Raw genomic sequence first — 16,554 nt, 5'->3', positions numbered from 1 at the left:
ACGTAGGGGCGTGGATGGCCACCCACTCACAACTGCTGCTTCTGTCACTTTTTCTCATGACAATAAGTGAATTTATTCAGTCGCAGAATGACTGAACAGGAGACGTTTCAGACACGCGCTCCTCTTCACTTTATTATCAGGTGCAAGTTAAGCGAGCCCGGAAATGGTCCTGCCGGTGCGCGCTTCCTTTGTGCATATCCTCATATCAAACTGCGAAATAAACTATGTGCAAGCAGTGTCGTGGTCAGTTAATTCATGGAATTACCAAAAAAAGGTGATTAAAGCTGTCTTAAACTGTGCATGCATGTAATATATTTTATATATATTATATACAGGATATATTTATATATGTAGGTTATGCACATGTCTATGAAATCAGCCCAGCACTGTCTCACTCATCTACCACATCGTCAGTTCGTGTTTATTTGAGAACTTCTGTCAGTGAACGCCGCCTGCAAAACACTAAAATAAATATAAAAAAATAATGCAGTTGAACAAGAAAGACGCCTAAATAAGAAAATTTAATACACCCTGTCTAACGGACGTGAGCGCGCAGTGTGACAAAATACTCATTATAGTCAGTGATGCTACACTGGATGCAGCACAACACGACATGATAAATCCCCGTCCGGTCTGTGAGGTACTGACACAGAGTTTAAATGTCCTGTATAGACACTAAACAGACTAAACCTGTCGCAACGCTGTGGTGTTGCGTCCGGTTTACTTTTCCGCCACCAAGCACGCTAAGTAACTCCTCATCTGCACGAGCTCTCTTTGAAATAGAAATCGTTGCCATATTTCTTGTTACCATTTTTATTTATCGCTGTCTTGTTTATATTTGGCCAGTTTGGAGAAAGCCTCACCAACCTGACCAGCCAGCGTTTGCGATCACAAGAGCTTGTGCAAACGCGGATGGGTGACATGAAGGCTCAACACTAAATTAATGTGCTGAATGCATAAACTATTTTCCTGCGCTCAAATATCTCAATATAAAGGAAACGCTGTATCTGAGGTAATTTGTTTATTACCATAGACTTAGAATTTGCAACTATTACAGTTATTACACTTATATACAACATTTTGTATTATGCTTGCTATAGAGTGTGGTCTGCGTTGGATGTCCGTGTCTTCCCCGGAACCCCGTCCACTCTTCGCAACCACCATCAAGCAACACTACTTACCTTTGGCTCGCTCCCCGCAGTTCCTGTGTCACCCTTTCCTGCTGCCTACTCACCTCCGCCTCATTCATCATTCCTTTCCACCATCTTGGACAGTAAATTCCTCCCAGCGTTATTTGTGTTCCAGTTTTGTATTGTCTCCGTATTCTCATTAAACATTGTTAACCTCGCACTTGCTTCCAGCTCCTCCTTCACCCAGTCGTTACAGAACGCTCTCACCAACCATGGAAGCAGCGGGCACCACTTCACTATCGTAATTTATTCACCACAGCATCAACTGCATGGATCAGCAGCATGAAAGCAATGTAAACACCAGACGCGCGATCCAAGCGCTGGTGACACAGGCGTCCGAGGTCACCAACCAGATTCTCCAACTCACCTCTCCCACTGCGCCCACCGCACCGCTCGTCCCCCGGGAGACCTCCCAGGACCACTTCCGGCCAGAGCCGCGACTTCCAGCGCCAGAGAGTTACTCCGGTGAGCCAAACTTTTGCAAGACTTTCCTTAATAAATGTTCCATTCATTTTGCATTACAGCCCCGCACCTTCGCGACAGAGGAGTCAAAGGTTGCGTTTGCGCTTATGCTACTATCTGGCAGAGCCGCCTTATGGGGGACAGCGGTGTGGGAGAATCAAAATCCGTGTTGCGCCTCGTTCCACGCCCTCTTCGATGAGATGAAACGGGTCTTCAATCGAGCCGCGGCTGGCAGGGAGGCCGCCCACCAGCTCTTGGACCTGAAACAAGGAAGATCATCAGTGGCGGACTATTCCATTCAGTTCCGTACCTGGCGGCGCAGTGGGATTGATTCCTGCATGGGCTGGCCGACCGTGTTCAGAAGGAGATCTACCTCCTCGAGCTGCCCCCAACGCTCAATGGCCTAATCCACCTGGCCCTTCGGGTAGATGCTCGGATTAACCGCCTGGGTAGACAAGTCAGTCCTACACGCCATCCCATCTCTCCGGAAAGGGGCCGCCCGAGTCGAGAGAACATGGTCGGTCCCGTAGACGATCACGAACCCATTCAGGTGGGTAGAGCTCGGCTTTCCCGGAGGGTGAGACAGCGGCGGAGGTCCCAAGGACTATGTTTATATTGCAGTGGCTCGGAGCATTCCATCTATTCATGCCCGGTAAAAGAGCCAGCCCGGTAGTAAGTTTGAGGCTACTATCGGTTGGGATCTCCGCCGGGAAGTCCTCAACCACATCATCGACTTTCCTTCCGGTGAAACTGCGGTGGGAGAATCACACTGATGACTGTCACGCCCTTCTGGACTCTGGGGCCAAAGGTAATTTCATTGACTCCCATTGCACATCACTGCACTCAATAGTCAGGAACTGCCACACGTCACCCACAACACTGAACCCATCACTCTGCTCACCTCAGGCAACCACAGTGAAACCATATGCTTTTACCTCATGGACTCCCCTGTAGCTCCCATTGTTTTGGGGTTCCAACACTGTCACATTGTCGAGTGAAAGTTGTTACGAGTCTTGTCTGGTTTCTGCTTGTCCTGTTGTGCCTGTTTCTGTCTTTCAGAAAGAGAACATGGTGTTATCAAACGTGCCCGCAGAGTACTTGGACCTTAAGGAGGTGTTCAGTAAGTCCCATGCTGCTCTCTTCCTCCGCATCGTCCCTACGACTGTGCGATAGATTTAGTGCCAGGTAAGTCTCAGCCTAAAGGCAAACTTTACTCTCTTTCTATTCTGGAGAGGGAGGCCATGGAGAAATACATTTCTGATTCCTTGGCATCGAGGTTCATCCACCCTTCCTCTTCTACAGCGGGGGCGGGATTCTTTTTTGTGGGTAAGAAGGATGGTTCTCTGCGACCTTGTATAGACTACCGAGAGCTGAACAACATCACGATAAAGAACGCCTATCCATTACCGTTGATGTCTTCAGCTTTCGAGAGGTTACAGGGAGCATCCGTATTCAATGCCTACTCGCATATGACTTTTACCAACAAAAAGTGTCTTAGAAAATTTAAATCAATATATTGTTTTCTGTGAGTGAGTAAACAAGATGATTTACACATAATTTAGAAAGAAAAATTCTAGGCTACAAGCTCCAGTTCTCAACAGTCCCGGGAACCAATGTTATGTATGTGTTTTATGGCCTTATTCAAGTGATTTAACATTTTTAGTTTTTCACTAACCATGCATAAATTTTTTTTTCTCAAAAATACAATCATGTACATGCAATCATGTACATGTACATTTCACATATTATTATAGCCCGGTTTGTGCTGATTACAGTGAGATTAGACTTTACCCATTTAGATATTTAAAAGAAACTGAAAAAAAGCACAAATATCAGGGCATGACAAAACTTCTCCAGGCCCCAAAAGATTTCAGAATTAGAGACACGCATCCAAACTTTAATTGAGGACAGTAAGAATGTTAGGGCTCTGGACATGGCTTTGGATGCGTCTAGCTCAGGGATTCCTGTACACTGTCCGGTTACAGCAGAGCCCCTGCAGCAGGGCAACTGGGTGACGGTGAGGCAGCGTAGTCGTGGGTCAAAACACCACTCTTCTGTTCTGATCAAAACATGAAACAGGTTCTCCCCACTCTTTGATGAACCCACTGAGAAACCTGATGAAAGTGCTCTAGTTATTGGTGATTCTATTGTACAGAACGTGAATATAGAGACACCAGCCACCATAGTCAAATGTTTACCGGGAGCCAGAGCGCCTGACATCTTGGCAAATTTAAAAGTGCTGGCTAATGCTAAACGTAAATACAGTAAGATTGTTATTCATGCTGGCGCTAATGATGTTTGACTTCACCAGTCGGAGATCACTAAAAATAACTTTAAAGAGGTGTGTGAACTTGCAAGCACGATGTCAGACACTGTAATATGCTCTGGTCTAGGGCTGCACGATGTGTTGTTTAAGCATCGATATCGCGATGTACAAATCCACGATAGTCACATCGCAGGATGTACGATGTAGGCTGTCATAGTTGATCCGTTATTCATTAACTGTATGGGCCAAAGAGCGCGTGTGAGAGAGAGAGAGAGCGCGAGCGTGCAGCCGGCGATACACTAGATGCGTGGCGCAAGCGTCTCAGCTGCGTGGCGGGTCCGTTTTTTATTCGGCTCGCATGTTAACAGGTTAGAGCTTGCAGCACGGCTCACGCTACGCAGAAAACACGTGCATGCTAGAAATAGAGCCGATGCCTATTTATATTGCACCCGTCACTGGCCTGAGAGAGAGAGAGCGCGCGTGCAAAGCAAGCCCCGGCCGCACGCTCAATGTCTTCAAACAACATGAGCGCTGTCTTGCTCTCTCTTCCTCGCGCATATTAATCAATTGACATGATGGTGTCGATGTTTAAATAATTTAAAATGAGAATGTAAGTGTGCTCACCCCATTTTTGTTTGTAAGAAAAAAAATTGATTTCATATCGCAATATATATAGCAGAAAAATAAAATATCGCAATGTAAATTTTTCCCTATATCGTGCAGCCCTACTCTGGTCCCCTCCCTGCTTACCGTGGTGATGAGATGCATAGCAGATTGTCATCACTCAATGGCTGGATGTCTAAGTGGTGCCCACAGAATAACATAGGTTTCATAGACAATTGGACGAGCTTTTGGGGCAGACCTGACCTGTTTAAAAGAGATGGACTTCATCCTTCCCGGGGTGGAGCTGCTCCTCTCTCGAAAAATATGGCAAATAGTCTTAGAGTTCATACTTGACTAACTGGGGCCCAGGTCAAGAAGCAGAAAGACCGGCTAAACCAACCGTCTGCTAGCTGCCTCCCGTCACAGAGGTCAGTTAATTCTCAGCACACAGAGACTCTTTCAGCTAGATATCACACTATAGAGACTGTGTCTGTTTCCCGAACTAGAAAATACAAAAAAAGTCCAAACCAAGTTAAGGTTAACAATTTAATTGAGGTTCAACAAATAAAAAAAAACAAATGCAATATGGATAAACAAATGATAAAGCTTGGCTTATTGAATATCAGATCCATTTCTACGAAAACACTTTTTGTAAATAATATGATAACTGATCATAATATAGATGTGCTCTGTTTGACAGAAACCTGGCTAAAACCTGATGATTACATTATTTTAAATGAGTCCACCCCCCAAGATTACTGTTATAAACATGAGCCACGTCTAAGGCCCCGTCCACACGGAGACGCGTTTCTGTGAATACGCACAAATTTTTTATCGGATAGGCGTTTCGTCCAGCAACAAAAACATGACAAACACTGAACGATTGTCTTTTTATTAACTAACATTAACACTGATTAATAAATGTATTGTTCCATGTTCGTTTGTGTACCACGCGCATGGTTTATGAGCATAGTCCAAGTCTTCTTCTCTGTTTTTAGTGTATCTCTGTGGGAGAATTACAGCGCAACATACTGTTCTGGCATGTATACTACATCATTTTGGGATTCGTGTGGACGCGGATATTTCTTGAGACGAGGAAAAAAAAGATCGGATTGGGGTAAGCTCCATCTCCGTGTGGACGGGGCCTAAAAGGCAAAGGGGGAGGAGTTGCTTCAATTTATAACAATGTTTTCAGGATTTCTCAGAGGGCAGGCTTCAAGTATAACTCCTTTGAAGTAATGGTGCTACATATAACATTATCCAGAGAAACAAATGTTAATGATAAATCACCTGTTATGTTTGTACTGGCTACTGTATACAGGCCACCAATCCTTAGAAAGCCACGTTTCTAGCATTTGTAAAACTGCATTTTTCCATCTCAAAAATATATCTAAATTGCGCCCTATGCTCTCAATGTCAAATGCAGAAATGTTAATCCATGCATTTATGACTTAAAGGTTAGATTATTGTAATGCTTTATTGGGTGGTTGTTCTGCACGCTTAGTAAACAAACTACAGCTAGTCCAAAATGCAGCAGCAAGAGTTCTTACTAGAACCAGGAAGTATGACCATATTAGCCCGGTCCTGTCATCGCTGCACTGACTGCCTATCAAACATCGTATAGATTTTAAAATATTGCTGATTACTTATAAAGCCCTGGATGGTTTAGCACCTCAGTATTTGAATAAGCTCCTTTTACATTATACTCCTCTACGTCCGCTACGTTCTCAAAACTCAGGCAATTTGAAAATACCTAGAATATCAAAATCAACTGCGGGCGGCAGATCCTTTTCCTATTTGGCGCCTAAACTCTGGAATAACCTATCTAACATTGTTCGGGAGGCAGACACACTCTTGCAGTTTAAATCTAGATTAAAGACCCATCTCTTTAACCTGGCATACACATAACATACTAATATGCTTTTAATATCCAAATCCGTTAAAGGATTTTTAGGCTGCATTAATTAGGTAAACCGGAACCGGAAACACTTCACATAACACCCTATGTACTCGCTACATCATTAGAAGAATGGCATCTACGCTAATGTCTGTCTGTTTCTCTCTTGTTCCGAGGTCACCGTGGCCACCAGATCCAGTCTGTATCCAAATCAGAGGGTCACTGCAGTCACCTGGATCCAGTACGTATCCAGACATGATGGTGGATCAGCACCTAGAAAGGACCTCTACTGCCCTGAAAGACAGCAGAGACCAGGACAACTAGAGCCCCAGATACAGATCCCCTGTAAAGACCTTGTCTCAGAGGACCACCAGACCACAGGAAACAGATGATTCTTCTGCACAATCTGACTTTGCTGCAGACTGGAATTGAACTACTGGTTTCGTCTGGTCAGAGGAGAACTGCCCCCCCAAATGAGTCTGGTTTCTCCCAAGGTTTTTTTCTCCATTCTGTCACCGATGGAGTTTCGGTTCCTTGCCGCTGTCGCCTCTGGCTTGCTTAGTTGGGGTCACTTCATCTACCGCGATATCATTGACTTGATTGCAAATAAATGCACAGACACTATTTAAACTGAACAGAGATGACATAACTGAATTCAATGATGAACTGCCTTTAACTATCATTTTGCATTATTGAGACACTGTTTTCCAAATGAATGTTGTTCAGTGCTTTGACGCAATGTATTTTGTTTAAAGCGCTATATAAATAAAGGTGATTTGATTGATTGATTGATTGATTGATATGTGTGTGTGTGTGTGTGTGTGTGTGTGTGTGTGTGTGTTTGTATATGTAAAGCGGTTGTATACATGTATGCATGGAATTATATATATATATATTTTTTTTTATTATAATTTTTTTTTTTTATCTGCTCTCCCAGTTGCCTATGACAAATTTCTCCTAGGGGAGACAATAAATGAGAACTAACTAACTACTAAAGACAAGTTAAAAATACTTTATCTTCTTCACTACAGGCACAGTCAATCAGAGAAAGAAATGGTTTCTCAGAAAATATAATGAACAACACATTCCTGGACCAGGAGTACCAAGATGTGAGTGCTTACAAGATGTATGGTGAACTGAGGAGTCAGGAGGAGTTAAAAAATATAATGTTAATTAAAATAATTGGAAACTAATCTGTTGTGCAAATCTTCTATTTTTCTATTAGTTAAACTATAATGCAGAAGAATACTTTGAGAACATCCTAAAGAACTTGGAGTTTGGCCAGAGGAAACGCCTAAAAAAACTGAGAGTCAAAGTGAACAAAGAAGAGTAAGAACTCATAAGACATATGAATGGATAACTAAAATAGTTTTTCCATTTTCCCAGATTAGTAACTGTCAAAAACCCTTGTGAATAAAGAGCTCTCAATAAATATTAAAGTGATATGCATCTTTAATTCAAGGTGGATCACAGGGGCTGCTGTGGTCAATGCATTCTACTCATCTAGCAGAAACCAAATAGGTATTTGAATGCATTTACATAATGTAGCAGTTCTACATTAAAAAAACACAAATCTGCTTTTTCTGATCAAGTAAGAATTAATTTGAGTGACCTGCTTCCTCTTAGTATTCCCTGCAGGTATTCTTCAGCCACCATTCTTTGATAAAGGTCAGCCCTGGTCTCTGAACTATGGTGGTATTGGGATGTTCATCGGGCATGAGATCACTCATGGCTTTGATGACAATGGTCTAGAAACATTGGATGACACACTAGAAACAGATCTCCCTCCCTTGCATATTTTGTCACGTAAAAGTGTTGTAAGGGTTAATTTTCCTACATTTCTTACATTTCTTTACAGGACATATTTTTGATAAAGATTGTGACCTTAAAGACTAGTGGACTCTATCTTCAACTCAGAAATTCCATGAGCTTTCCAAATGCATTGTGGACCAGTATGGAATCTACTCTTGGGATTTGGCAAATGAACAAAATGTATTCAATAAAAATTTATTTTATTACAAATATAAAGTTATGTAGTACATGATGTCTACATCATTTTAAACCATTTAGCAAACATTGTTTAACAGAAAATAATACGGTTCTATCTACCCTGTTCTAGGATGTTTAGCATATATGGCACATTAGACTTTCATTCATTGGTTCTTCATACTGTAGCTATCTATGTGTTTCTGACAGCAGTAATTTGGACCTTATTAGTCCCACAAATTGTTTTCCTGGAACTAGAATAAGCTGTGATTTTCTAGAGATGTAAAAAGACATCTAAATTACTGTCTCATTTTCCATCCCCTTTCTTCTTTTTTCCTCTCTTCTGTCCTTTGTTTGAACAGCTAAATGGGCATAATACCCTTGGGGAGAATATTGCTGACAACGGGGGTATTCGCCAGTCTTATCCATTAAAGAGAGGGCATCTAAGTCTTCCCTGCAACTTTTTGGACATCCCTCTTTACAGCCAAAATTTCTACCATTTTGAAATATGAATCTAATTCAAGACTGTGCAGTCAAAAAGAGTTAGTTTGAAGGTAAAAAAAAAAAAAAAATTCCTTCATCAGAAGTCAGCTCAGTTTGTTCGTACATCTGTCACACTGTGATGGCAGTGGGAATTGGCTTAATAGCTTAGGTTCTTAGAAAAGCCAGACAGAGAGAAAATGGTTAATGTACTACAGTTCAGTGTGTTTAATAATATGCCTCACTGAACCATCAAATATAGTTAACAGAATATAAGATTTAATCTCAAATATATCACTTATTCACATTTAGAAAGCCTTCAGGAGGCATCTGGCAGTGGGATAAATCTTCATGTCTGATGTTAATTATTATTTAGAAATTTGAGAGACATGAGTTTGTTTTCAGTAACTGCTTCCCAAGATTCATTAGAATCACTGTGCTTACTTTTCAGGCCTACCAGAACTATGTGAAAAATCATGGGAAAGAAACTCCTCTGCCTGGAATTGACCTCAATCATGAGCATCTTTTTCCTTAACTTTGCACAGGTAAAACACTTAATTATGACTCAGAACTTGCAGAAATATTCTAGGTTTAGTACAAGGTAAAATCAATTGACAGAACCTGTGGCATAATGTTGACTACCACAGAGATTATTTAATGTTGAATATAATGTTAAGTTATATAAAATTTAGCAACTTGATTTTCATTGCAACATATAGGCGCCAGATTTACTAACAGTTTGCACCACAGAAAACTCTCTTTGGGCCTTGAAAAACTCAGACTAGTTAATGCCCATAATACCAATAAACCCTTAAACATACAGTTGCAATCAAATTATTCAACCCCCATTGACTTGCAAGACAATTTGCTGTGGAGGATAACATTTTATGAAATCAATTTAACAAACGCATCAGTAAAGTATTAGAGAAAGTTTGTTAATACACTTTTGAGTGATTCTGATAATGGAACATTAATGAATCATGATAAAATTCGAATTGGCTCTAAACATTCATGTTCAAAATTATTCAACCCCCTTTGTACAGAATCTTTTATTCTTTAAAATAACCAATAAACGCTGCCTGTAAGTGTTTAGAAGCTTCTGTCACCTCTCTACTACAGTTTTGGCCCATTCCACACCTGAAAAAGCTTCCAGATCACTGATAATCTTTGGTTTTCACATTGCCACTGCTTTCTTCAAATTCAACCAGATATTTGAAATGACAATTAAGCCTGGAGACTGAACAGGTCACTCAAGTACATTCTATGACTGATCCCTGAACCAAGCAGAAGTAGATTTGAATGTGTCCTTTGGTATGACTGGCCTGCAGGAAAGTCCATTGATCATCAGCTTCAGTTTTTGCACCAAAGGCATCACAATTCTTGTCAAAATGGCCTGACACTTTAAAGAATCCATGATGTCCTTCATACAGTCATGACTTCCTTCTACAGTAAAGAAACCCCATAACAGGACTGATCCATCTCCAAGTTTGAGGATGGAGATGATGTTCTTCTGCTTATGAGCTTTGCCTTTTTTGCAGCAGACATACCGCTGATCCATGGGTCCAAAAAGTTCCAGTTTGTTGACATCACTCGTCCAGAGCTCCACAAGTCTACACAAATGAATTTTATCAAGTTCAAGTTGTCCTTTGTTCTTCTTGATCAAGAGTGGTATTCTACAAGATGTCTCAAAATAAAGGCAATACTTGTCTAGTGATCTTCTTACACACTGCTTTGAAATGGTTTCCCTCCTTTCATCAGGTCATCTTGCAAGTCTTAACATTTCAGATTTTTCTCAGTTCCTCTGATTAAACATTTTATGATATTGTGCATTTTCTTCCACAACCTCAAATATTTTCTGGTAAAACACACTTTAAGCTAAGGATAAGGCTGAAAGCTGTGTCTCTAGGAACTTTTAATGTCTTGGAAATCTTCATATAGCCTTAGCCTTTCTAAAGTACTACGATATTTATTCTCTTTAGCTTTTGTGAGATCTCTGTTGACATTTTTGTTACTCAACTTCAACACATGCATGGGCTAACTGTATGTGTAACGGCTCAAGCTAATTCTGTTTTTAATAGAGTTTCTTAAAGCTTAATTGTGTTTTGAGACTGTTTTATTCCCCTCCATGCAAATAAGTGATTTAAAAACAGCAATGTTGAATAGGGGTTGAATATTTATGACATAGCAGTATTATTAAAAAATCTTATAACTATTATTATTGACAATATCACTTTTAATATAAAAAAAATCACATAATGTTAATTCAAGTAAAACTGTGAATTGGAGATATCATTAACATTATGTATATACATAGAGTATTTATCACAATACTTGTATACATTCACTGCTTATAGTGGTCAATTTGATTCGATTTTTAATTTTTTAAAATCTAATCAATTTTTAAACTCTGTATTAGTTTATCTGAATAGCAAATTATCTTATTTGTACACAGCACATTGTAATTTAAAATATGTAGATTCATTTGTAATTTGTGTCATTGAATTTATTTTCCTTAAAAAAATTAGCTTATTATCATACAAGATTAACCTAGGTAATTTTCTGTAAATCAGACACTTAATGTTTGATTTGAAAATCCCAAACTTGACTATGTAGAAGACTAAATTAATCATACTGAGGCCAATTAATGCCATCAGTATGTTTATGCCAAAGATTTATTTACACATATCCTTACTTCATATTAAGAAAACAAAATGCTCCTAACATGCTGGTCCTAACATATCTATTACATCTTCATTAGCAATAACAAAATGGCAAATTAATGTTTTTTCTTTACCTTTTTGTTTTATTATTTCTATTTGATCCCAGGGGGTCTTTCTTTACAGTATTGTTTATTTTACGTCTTCGCACATTTTTCCCCATCATAAAATACAGTTCACCAAAATCCATCTCAACCACTCCACAGACCAATAGTACGGTGCCCGTAAAAGGCCTTGTTCGGTTTACTTAGTTTTGTCGTGGCCACAAGATATTAACTCGTGGGAACATGATATTATGTCGTGGGCACAAGATATTAACTCGTGGGAACGTGATATTATGTTGTGGCCACAAGATATTAACTCGTGGGAACATGATATTATGTCGTGGCCACGAGATAATTTTGTCGAGGTAACGACATCCTTATGTCGTGGCCTCGAGATGTTATGTTGAGGGAACAACATATTTTTCTCGTGGCCACGACTTCTTATGATGAGGGAACGACATCCGGTTCTCGTGGCCACGAGGTTTGTGTTGAAGTAACAACTTTTTGACCGACACCCTATAGTAACCACTGCAGCTGAGATGAGATGTAAAGATGGAGATGACTGATGAAATAACGTTTTACTTTGAATTAGGAATGTCATATAAAGACATAGTGCGGTCTCTTGATTTAAAACACGGGTACATTATAAGTGAAAGGCAAGTAAAGCGCATTCTTAAGTTTAACGGGCTTTGCCGTCGGAAATTTGCTGACTTGAATCAAGTTCTCAAATTCATCATTAACCAGCTGAACGGTCCTGGACGCCTCCATGGATACCGCTGGATGCATAAAAAATGCCTCAAAAATGGTATACATGCACGAAAAGAAGATGTTCGAATAATTTTGAAAGAGCTGGATCCAGAAAGTTTATTACTTCGTCGCCGACGCCAACTTCATTATCGGCAGTATTTTTCTCAAGGTCCCAATTATATTTGGCATGTAGATTCATATGATAAACTATCACAATATGGAATCTGTATCAACGGTTGCATAGATGGATATTCTCGTCGAATCATCTGGCTAAAGGCAGCACATACAAACAGCAACCCTCAAGTCATTGCCAGTTACTTCGTGGAGAGTGTACTGCAAACTGGAGGATGTCCACGAATTGTGAGATGCGACCTGGGAACAGAGAATGTGATCATGCGTGACATACAGATGTTCTTCAGACGAAATGATGGTGATGAGCGAGCAGGGCCCCGCAGCTGCATCACTGGCGTCAGTTCAGCAAACCAAAGAATCGAAAGTTGGTGGGGACTGATGCGCAAAGAAGGGATTGAATTCTGGATACAGTTTTTTGGAGAGCTGAAAGACGAGAGACTGTTTTCTGGAGCTTTTCTGGATAAAGCTTTGTTGCAGCTGTGTTTTCGAAATATTATTCAGGTAAGCCAAATGGTATTTTAAATGACCCATTAATTCGTTGGGTTAATTGATCCTGTATGTAAATTTTTCAGTCCCCATGATTTATCTGCTGATTGATTAACAAACATTAATTATTTTGCATTTAATCACTTATACGACTCTTTGTTTTGATGCGGCAAAATGCCTTTTAATTCTCCGCAGTCGGACTCATCAACTCAGAAATGATAACACTGTTGTAATTTACACTAGTAGATGCAGTGCTTTAGGTGGGCCGGTACGCACCGGTACTCAGTACCGCCACTTCCAAATATAGCTCTTGAGCGTACCGCCACCTCTCCATGCGCCCAGAACGTGCTTTTAGCGTACTGGTACGCTCATTTGGACATCTGTTTTAATAGAGGTTTTAATCTTTTACCTGCACTGCCGATTTTCAGAGCGCCCTTCACAATGCAAGCTTCCTAATTCATCCCACCGAGAGCAGAAACTACATTACCCATTCACCCTTTAGCTATACAAGTGAATAGCGCATGTGTCGCTTTTCCCACTGTTAAGTGTCAACAACTCAACGTGGCCGGAGAAGGTGTGTGAAACTCGTTATGAGTGTACACCACACTCGGTTCGGTTAAAAATCATATACAGTTAACAACACTTAATATGTTCTCTTGGCTTCAGACTCTGAATACTGCAAGAATAAAACCAGAAATCAGATGACTCGCTAACTGACACCTCACCAAATTTGCATGATATCACTTCAGGTCAGACTCAACCTAATGAAGTAATGCAGCTCTTTCAGGTAGGGTGACCAGACGTCCCGAAATCTAAACTGTTGTCCCGACTCCCGAATCTGGCCCTAATTGTCCCGAAAATTATACTAAAGCAAAATCTTGAGTATTTATTGTCTGATAAACATTAAAAACTGTCTGCGGAGGTTGAGTCGTCCTGCAGCCAGCCCCCGCTGGCTGCTCATTGGCTGCAGCATCTTTTTTCTAAGTTCTAAAAAAATACTGTAGGTGGCTGGGCACAAATTTAGATATTCATTTATCTAATTAATCTATAGCCTATGCACAAAGACAATATGATCTTTTTGTCCCCTTTTTGTTTTAAAGCTTGATGAAGAGAGCGCAAGTTGCTGCAGCTGCGAGGAGGACAGTGATGCACGCGTACAGGAGTGATTGACAGTTCGCGGCACTGTGTACAAAAAATACTCCGCTACACAATTATTTCGTTATTTTCGTTTAAGCTTATTAACGTTAGCGTTACAGAAAGGTCTGATTTACGCACTGCTACAACAGTCATTGTTTTTGTTTTTTTTAATGACATTTGAGTTCATGATTTTAATGTTGCTGTTTCTTGTGGCAGACTAAAGAGTAATGACAGACGGTTGATCTTTGAATAAAAATGTGTTTAGTTAAGGTTTGAAATTCATTATCTTTTATTATAGGCTACGAAGTCTAATATCATAAGCCCCCCATCCCGTCACCCAAGACCACAGACACCCCCAACACATACCCCCCCTCTCCCCATCCCGTCACCCAAGACGGGATGGGGAGAGGGTTAATAAAATAGGCTATAATAGAGTACCGGCACCTCTTTTGGGCCACTTAAAGCACTGAGTAGATGACAATATCAAGTGTGTCAGTGACTTAGCAAAAACAAATATTGAAGCCTATTAGAATGCAGGAATTCCTATATAATTCAAATAATGAAAGAAAAAATATTCCTATGTGAGTTTTTATTATTATTATTTATATGATAGGCTATAATAACACAAAAGAATCATCACATGTGCGTTATCGCAAATGTTTAATTTTATACAGCACTTCAACAGACAAGAAGTGTTACATTTAGTCTCTTTTCTTGTTTTGTAAATGAAATAGCTAACAAAGCCAGAGCAGAGCTGTTGTGGATTTCAGAGCAACACTACGATGTTTCTTTCCTGAATTAATCTGTTTTTGAAGAATGGAATGAATAATCTAATTGATTAGCCATTTGAAAGAATCGTTTGACTGAAGTATTCAATGAATCATTCATTAAAACGGATACTTTACTTATAAACAATTAATTTAATAAAGCTTTAACATAATTTTTTTTTATAAGGCAAATTTTGTAATCATTTGTAATAACAGGACCCCCTGCCCCACGATTCGCCTTGAATCTTTATTATTATTATTTTTATCAATCACTGATCAATCACTAAGTTATCACAAAAATAACAAATAAATGATTGTAAACATGAATCAATTTTGTTATTTGTCTAACTTGAACAAATGTTTTTGTTTTATTTCAGGAGGAATTGAATGAGATTGCTGCTGTTTGGAATGCCCACCGGATTCGACCTTCAGCAAACTGCAGTGTTCCTTGCGGGATCCCAAATATCATGTTCATGGCACCTCAACTATGGGGAACAGAAGACTTTATTGTAGAGCAGGACAGTGATGATCTACAAACAGCTCAAGAGGCAGCAGTGCCTTGTGATGAAGAAGTATTTGATCTATGTACAATCGTCATGGAGGAGCAGCAGTTAAGCTTCACCAAAGACAGACTCGAAGCATTAGAGCTATATCTTGAACTCAGGGATGCAGTCCGATCCCAAATAACAGAATAACAGCCTTAAATTGGTTGGACAATCATGGTATTGAAATTTGCAAGTGTCTAACAGTTTTGAAATGATCCATTATCTTCCACTTTCCTCAGTGGCTTTATCACAAAATAAATGTAAATGCTTATGCAAACTGTAATTGCTCATGTAGTTATACATGTAAACAGTTTTAACTTTCTACAGTGGTAGACATGATGGACTGAGCGTCAAAGTTTTCCTAAGCAGAACAAGACTGACTGTGAGCACCCTGAATATATTTAAAATGAACTGTAACTCCGTGAATACTCAACGAAGAGATATGAGAGAGATATCTATAGAAAGCCTGAAATGTCTACTTTTAAACTAAACAGGTGCCGAAAACAAATATTCTGAGATAAAGTAATCCATATGAAAACAACGCGATGTCTATTTTTCATATCTCCGCTCATTATATCTAATGTGACCACGCCCCCGCGCTTAACGCGCTATTCAGATTCAAACTGAAGCGCGGGGCTTGAATACGCCCACACAGAAGAAAAAGCAGCCAGACTGTTCTTAGAGTTTTTATTTTATTTTACTGTTTGCTTCGCGATGAGAGGAATAAGACATAAATCACTCCAAAAAGATGTGATGTGGTTGAGGATTTGAGAAATGGATTTCCTCAGAAAAAAGAATTAATCACTTTATTCAGCAGAGATCATAAACATGAGTAAGTCTCTTTTTATTTATTTGTACTAGTTTTCACATAACGTGTAAACACTTTACTAGTTAGACTTTTTCCAAATACTTTTTCCAAACTATAATTCCTGACTAAATGTATAATCAAGTGAAACATTATGAAGTTTCAATAACAATATACAATACTATACCATTCAAAAGCTTGATGTAAATAATATAAATGTGACAAATAGAGATAACTCTAACAAATGTAAAAACAATGACTTGAAAGTCAGCTTTGATTGTCCCTAATAA

The 16,554-nt window shown here is 39.6% G+C and overlaps 1 protein-coding gene and 1 long non-coding RNA gene across 4 annotated transcripts; both read left to right on the top strand.

Annotated features, from left to right (window-relative positions):
* The first annotated feature begins 7,238 nt into the window (after nt 1-7,238).
* LOC113117591 (uncharacterized) lies at nt 7,239-10,482 on the top strand. Of its 3 annotated transcripts, XR_003294185.1 has the most exons (7): nt 7,239-7,527; nt 7,644-7,747; nt 7,881-7,939; nt 8,045-8,410; nt 8,767-8,958; nt 9,336-9,429; nt 10,423-10,482. It is a non-coding gene; the product is annotated as an uncharacterized LOC113117591 (long non-coding RNA). The 3 variants fall into 3 exon arrangements; XR_003294183.1 differs by having other exon boundaries at nt 7,881-8,410; XR_003294184.1 differs by lacking the exon at nt 10,423-10,482 and adding an exon at nt 10,004-10,042 and having other exon boundaries at nt 7,881-8,410.
* A 696-nt stretch (nt 10,483-11,178) lies between these two features.
* On the top strand, nt 11,179-15,960 carry LOC113117590 (uncharacterized). The gene is made up of 2 exons (XM_026286369.1): nt 11,179-13,025; nt 15,292-15,960. Exons 1-2 carry the CDS (start codon nt 12,198-12,200, stop codon nt 15,607-15,609), a joined length of 1,146 nt encoding a protein of 381 aa, XP_026142154.1. The 5' UTR covers nt 11,179-12,197; the 3' UTR covers nt 15,610-15,960.
* Nucleotides 15,961-16,554: the final 594 nt, after the last annotated feature.

Source organism: Carassius auratus, chromosome 17 (genome assembly GCF_003368295.1).
Source record: "Carassius auratus strain Wakin chromosome 17, ASM336829v1, whole genome shotgun sequence".
NCBI classification, from domain to species: domain Eukaryota; kingdom Metazoa; phylum Chordata; class Actinopteri; order Cypriniformes; family Cyprinidae; genus Carassius; species Carassius auratus.
Note: the sequence above shows the minus strand (reverse complement) of the source record. Positions and strands in the feature narration are given on the sequence as shown.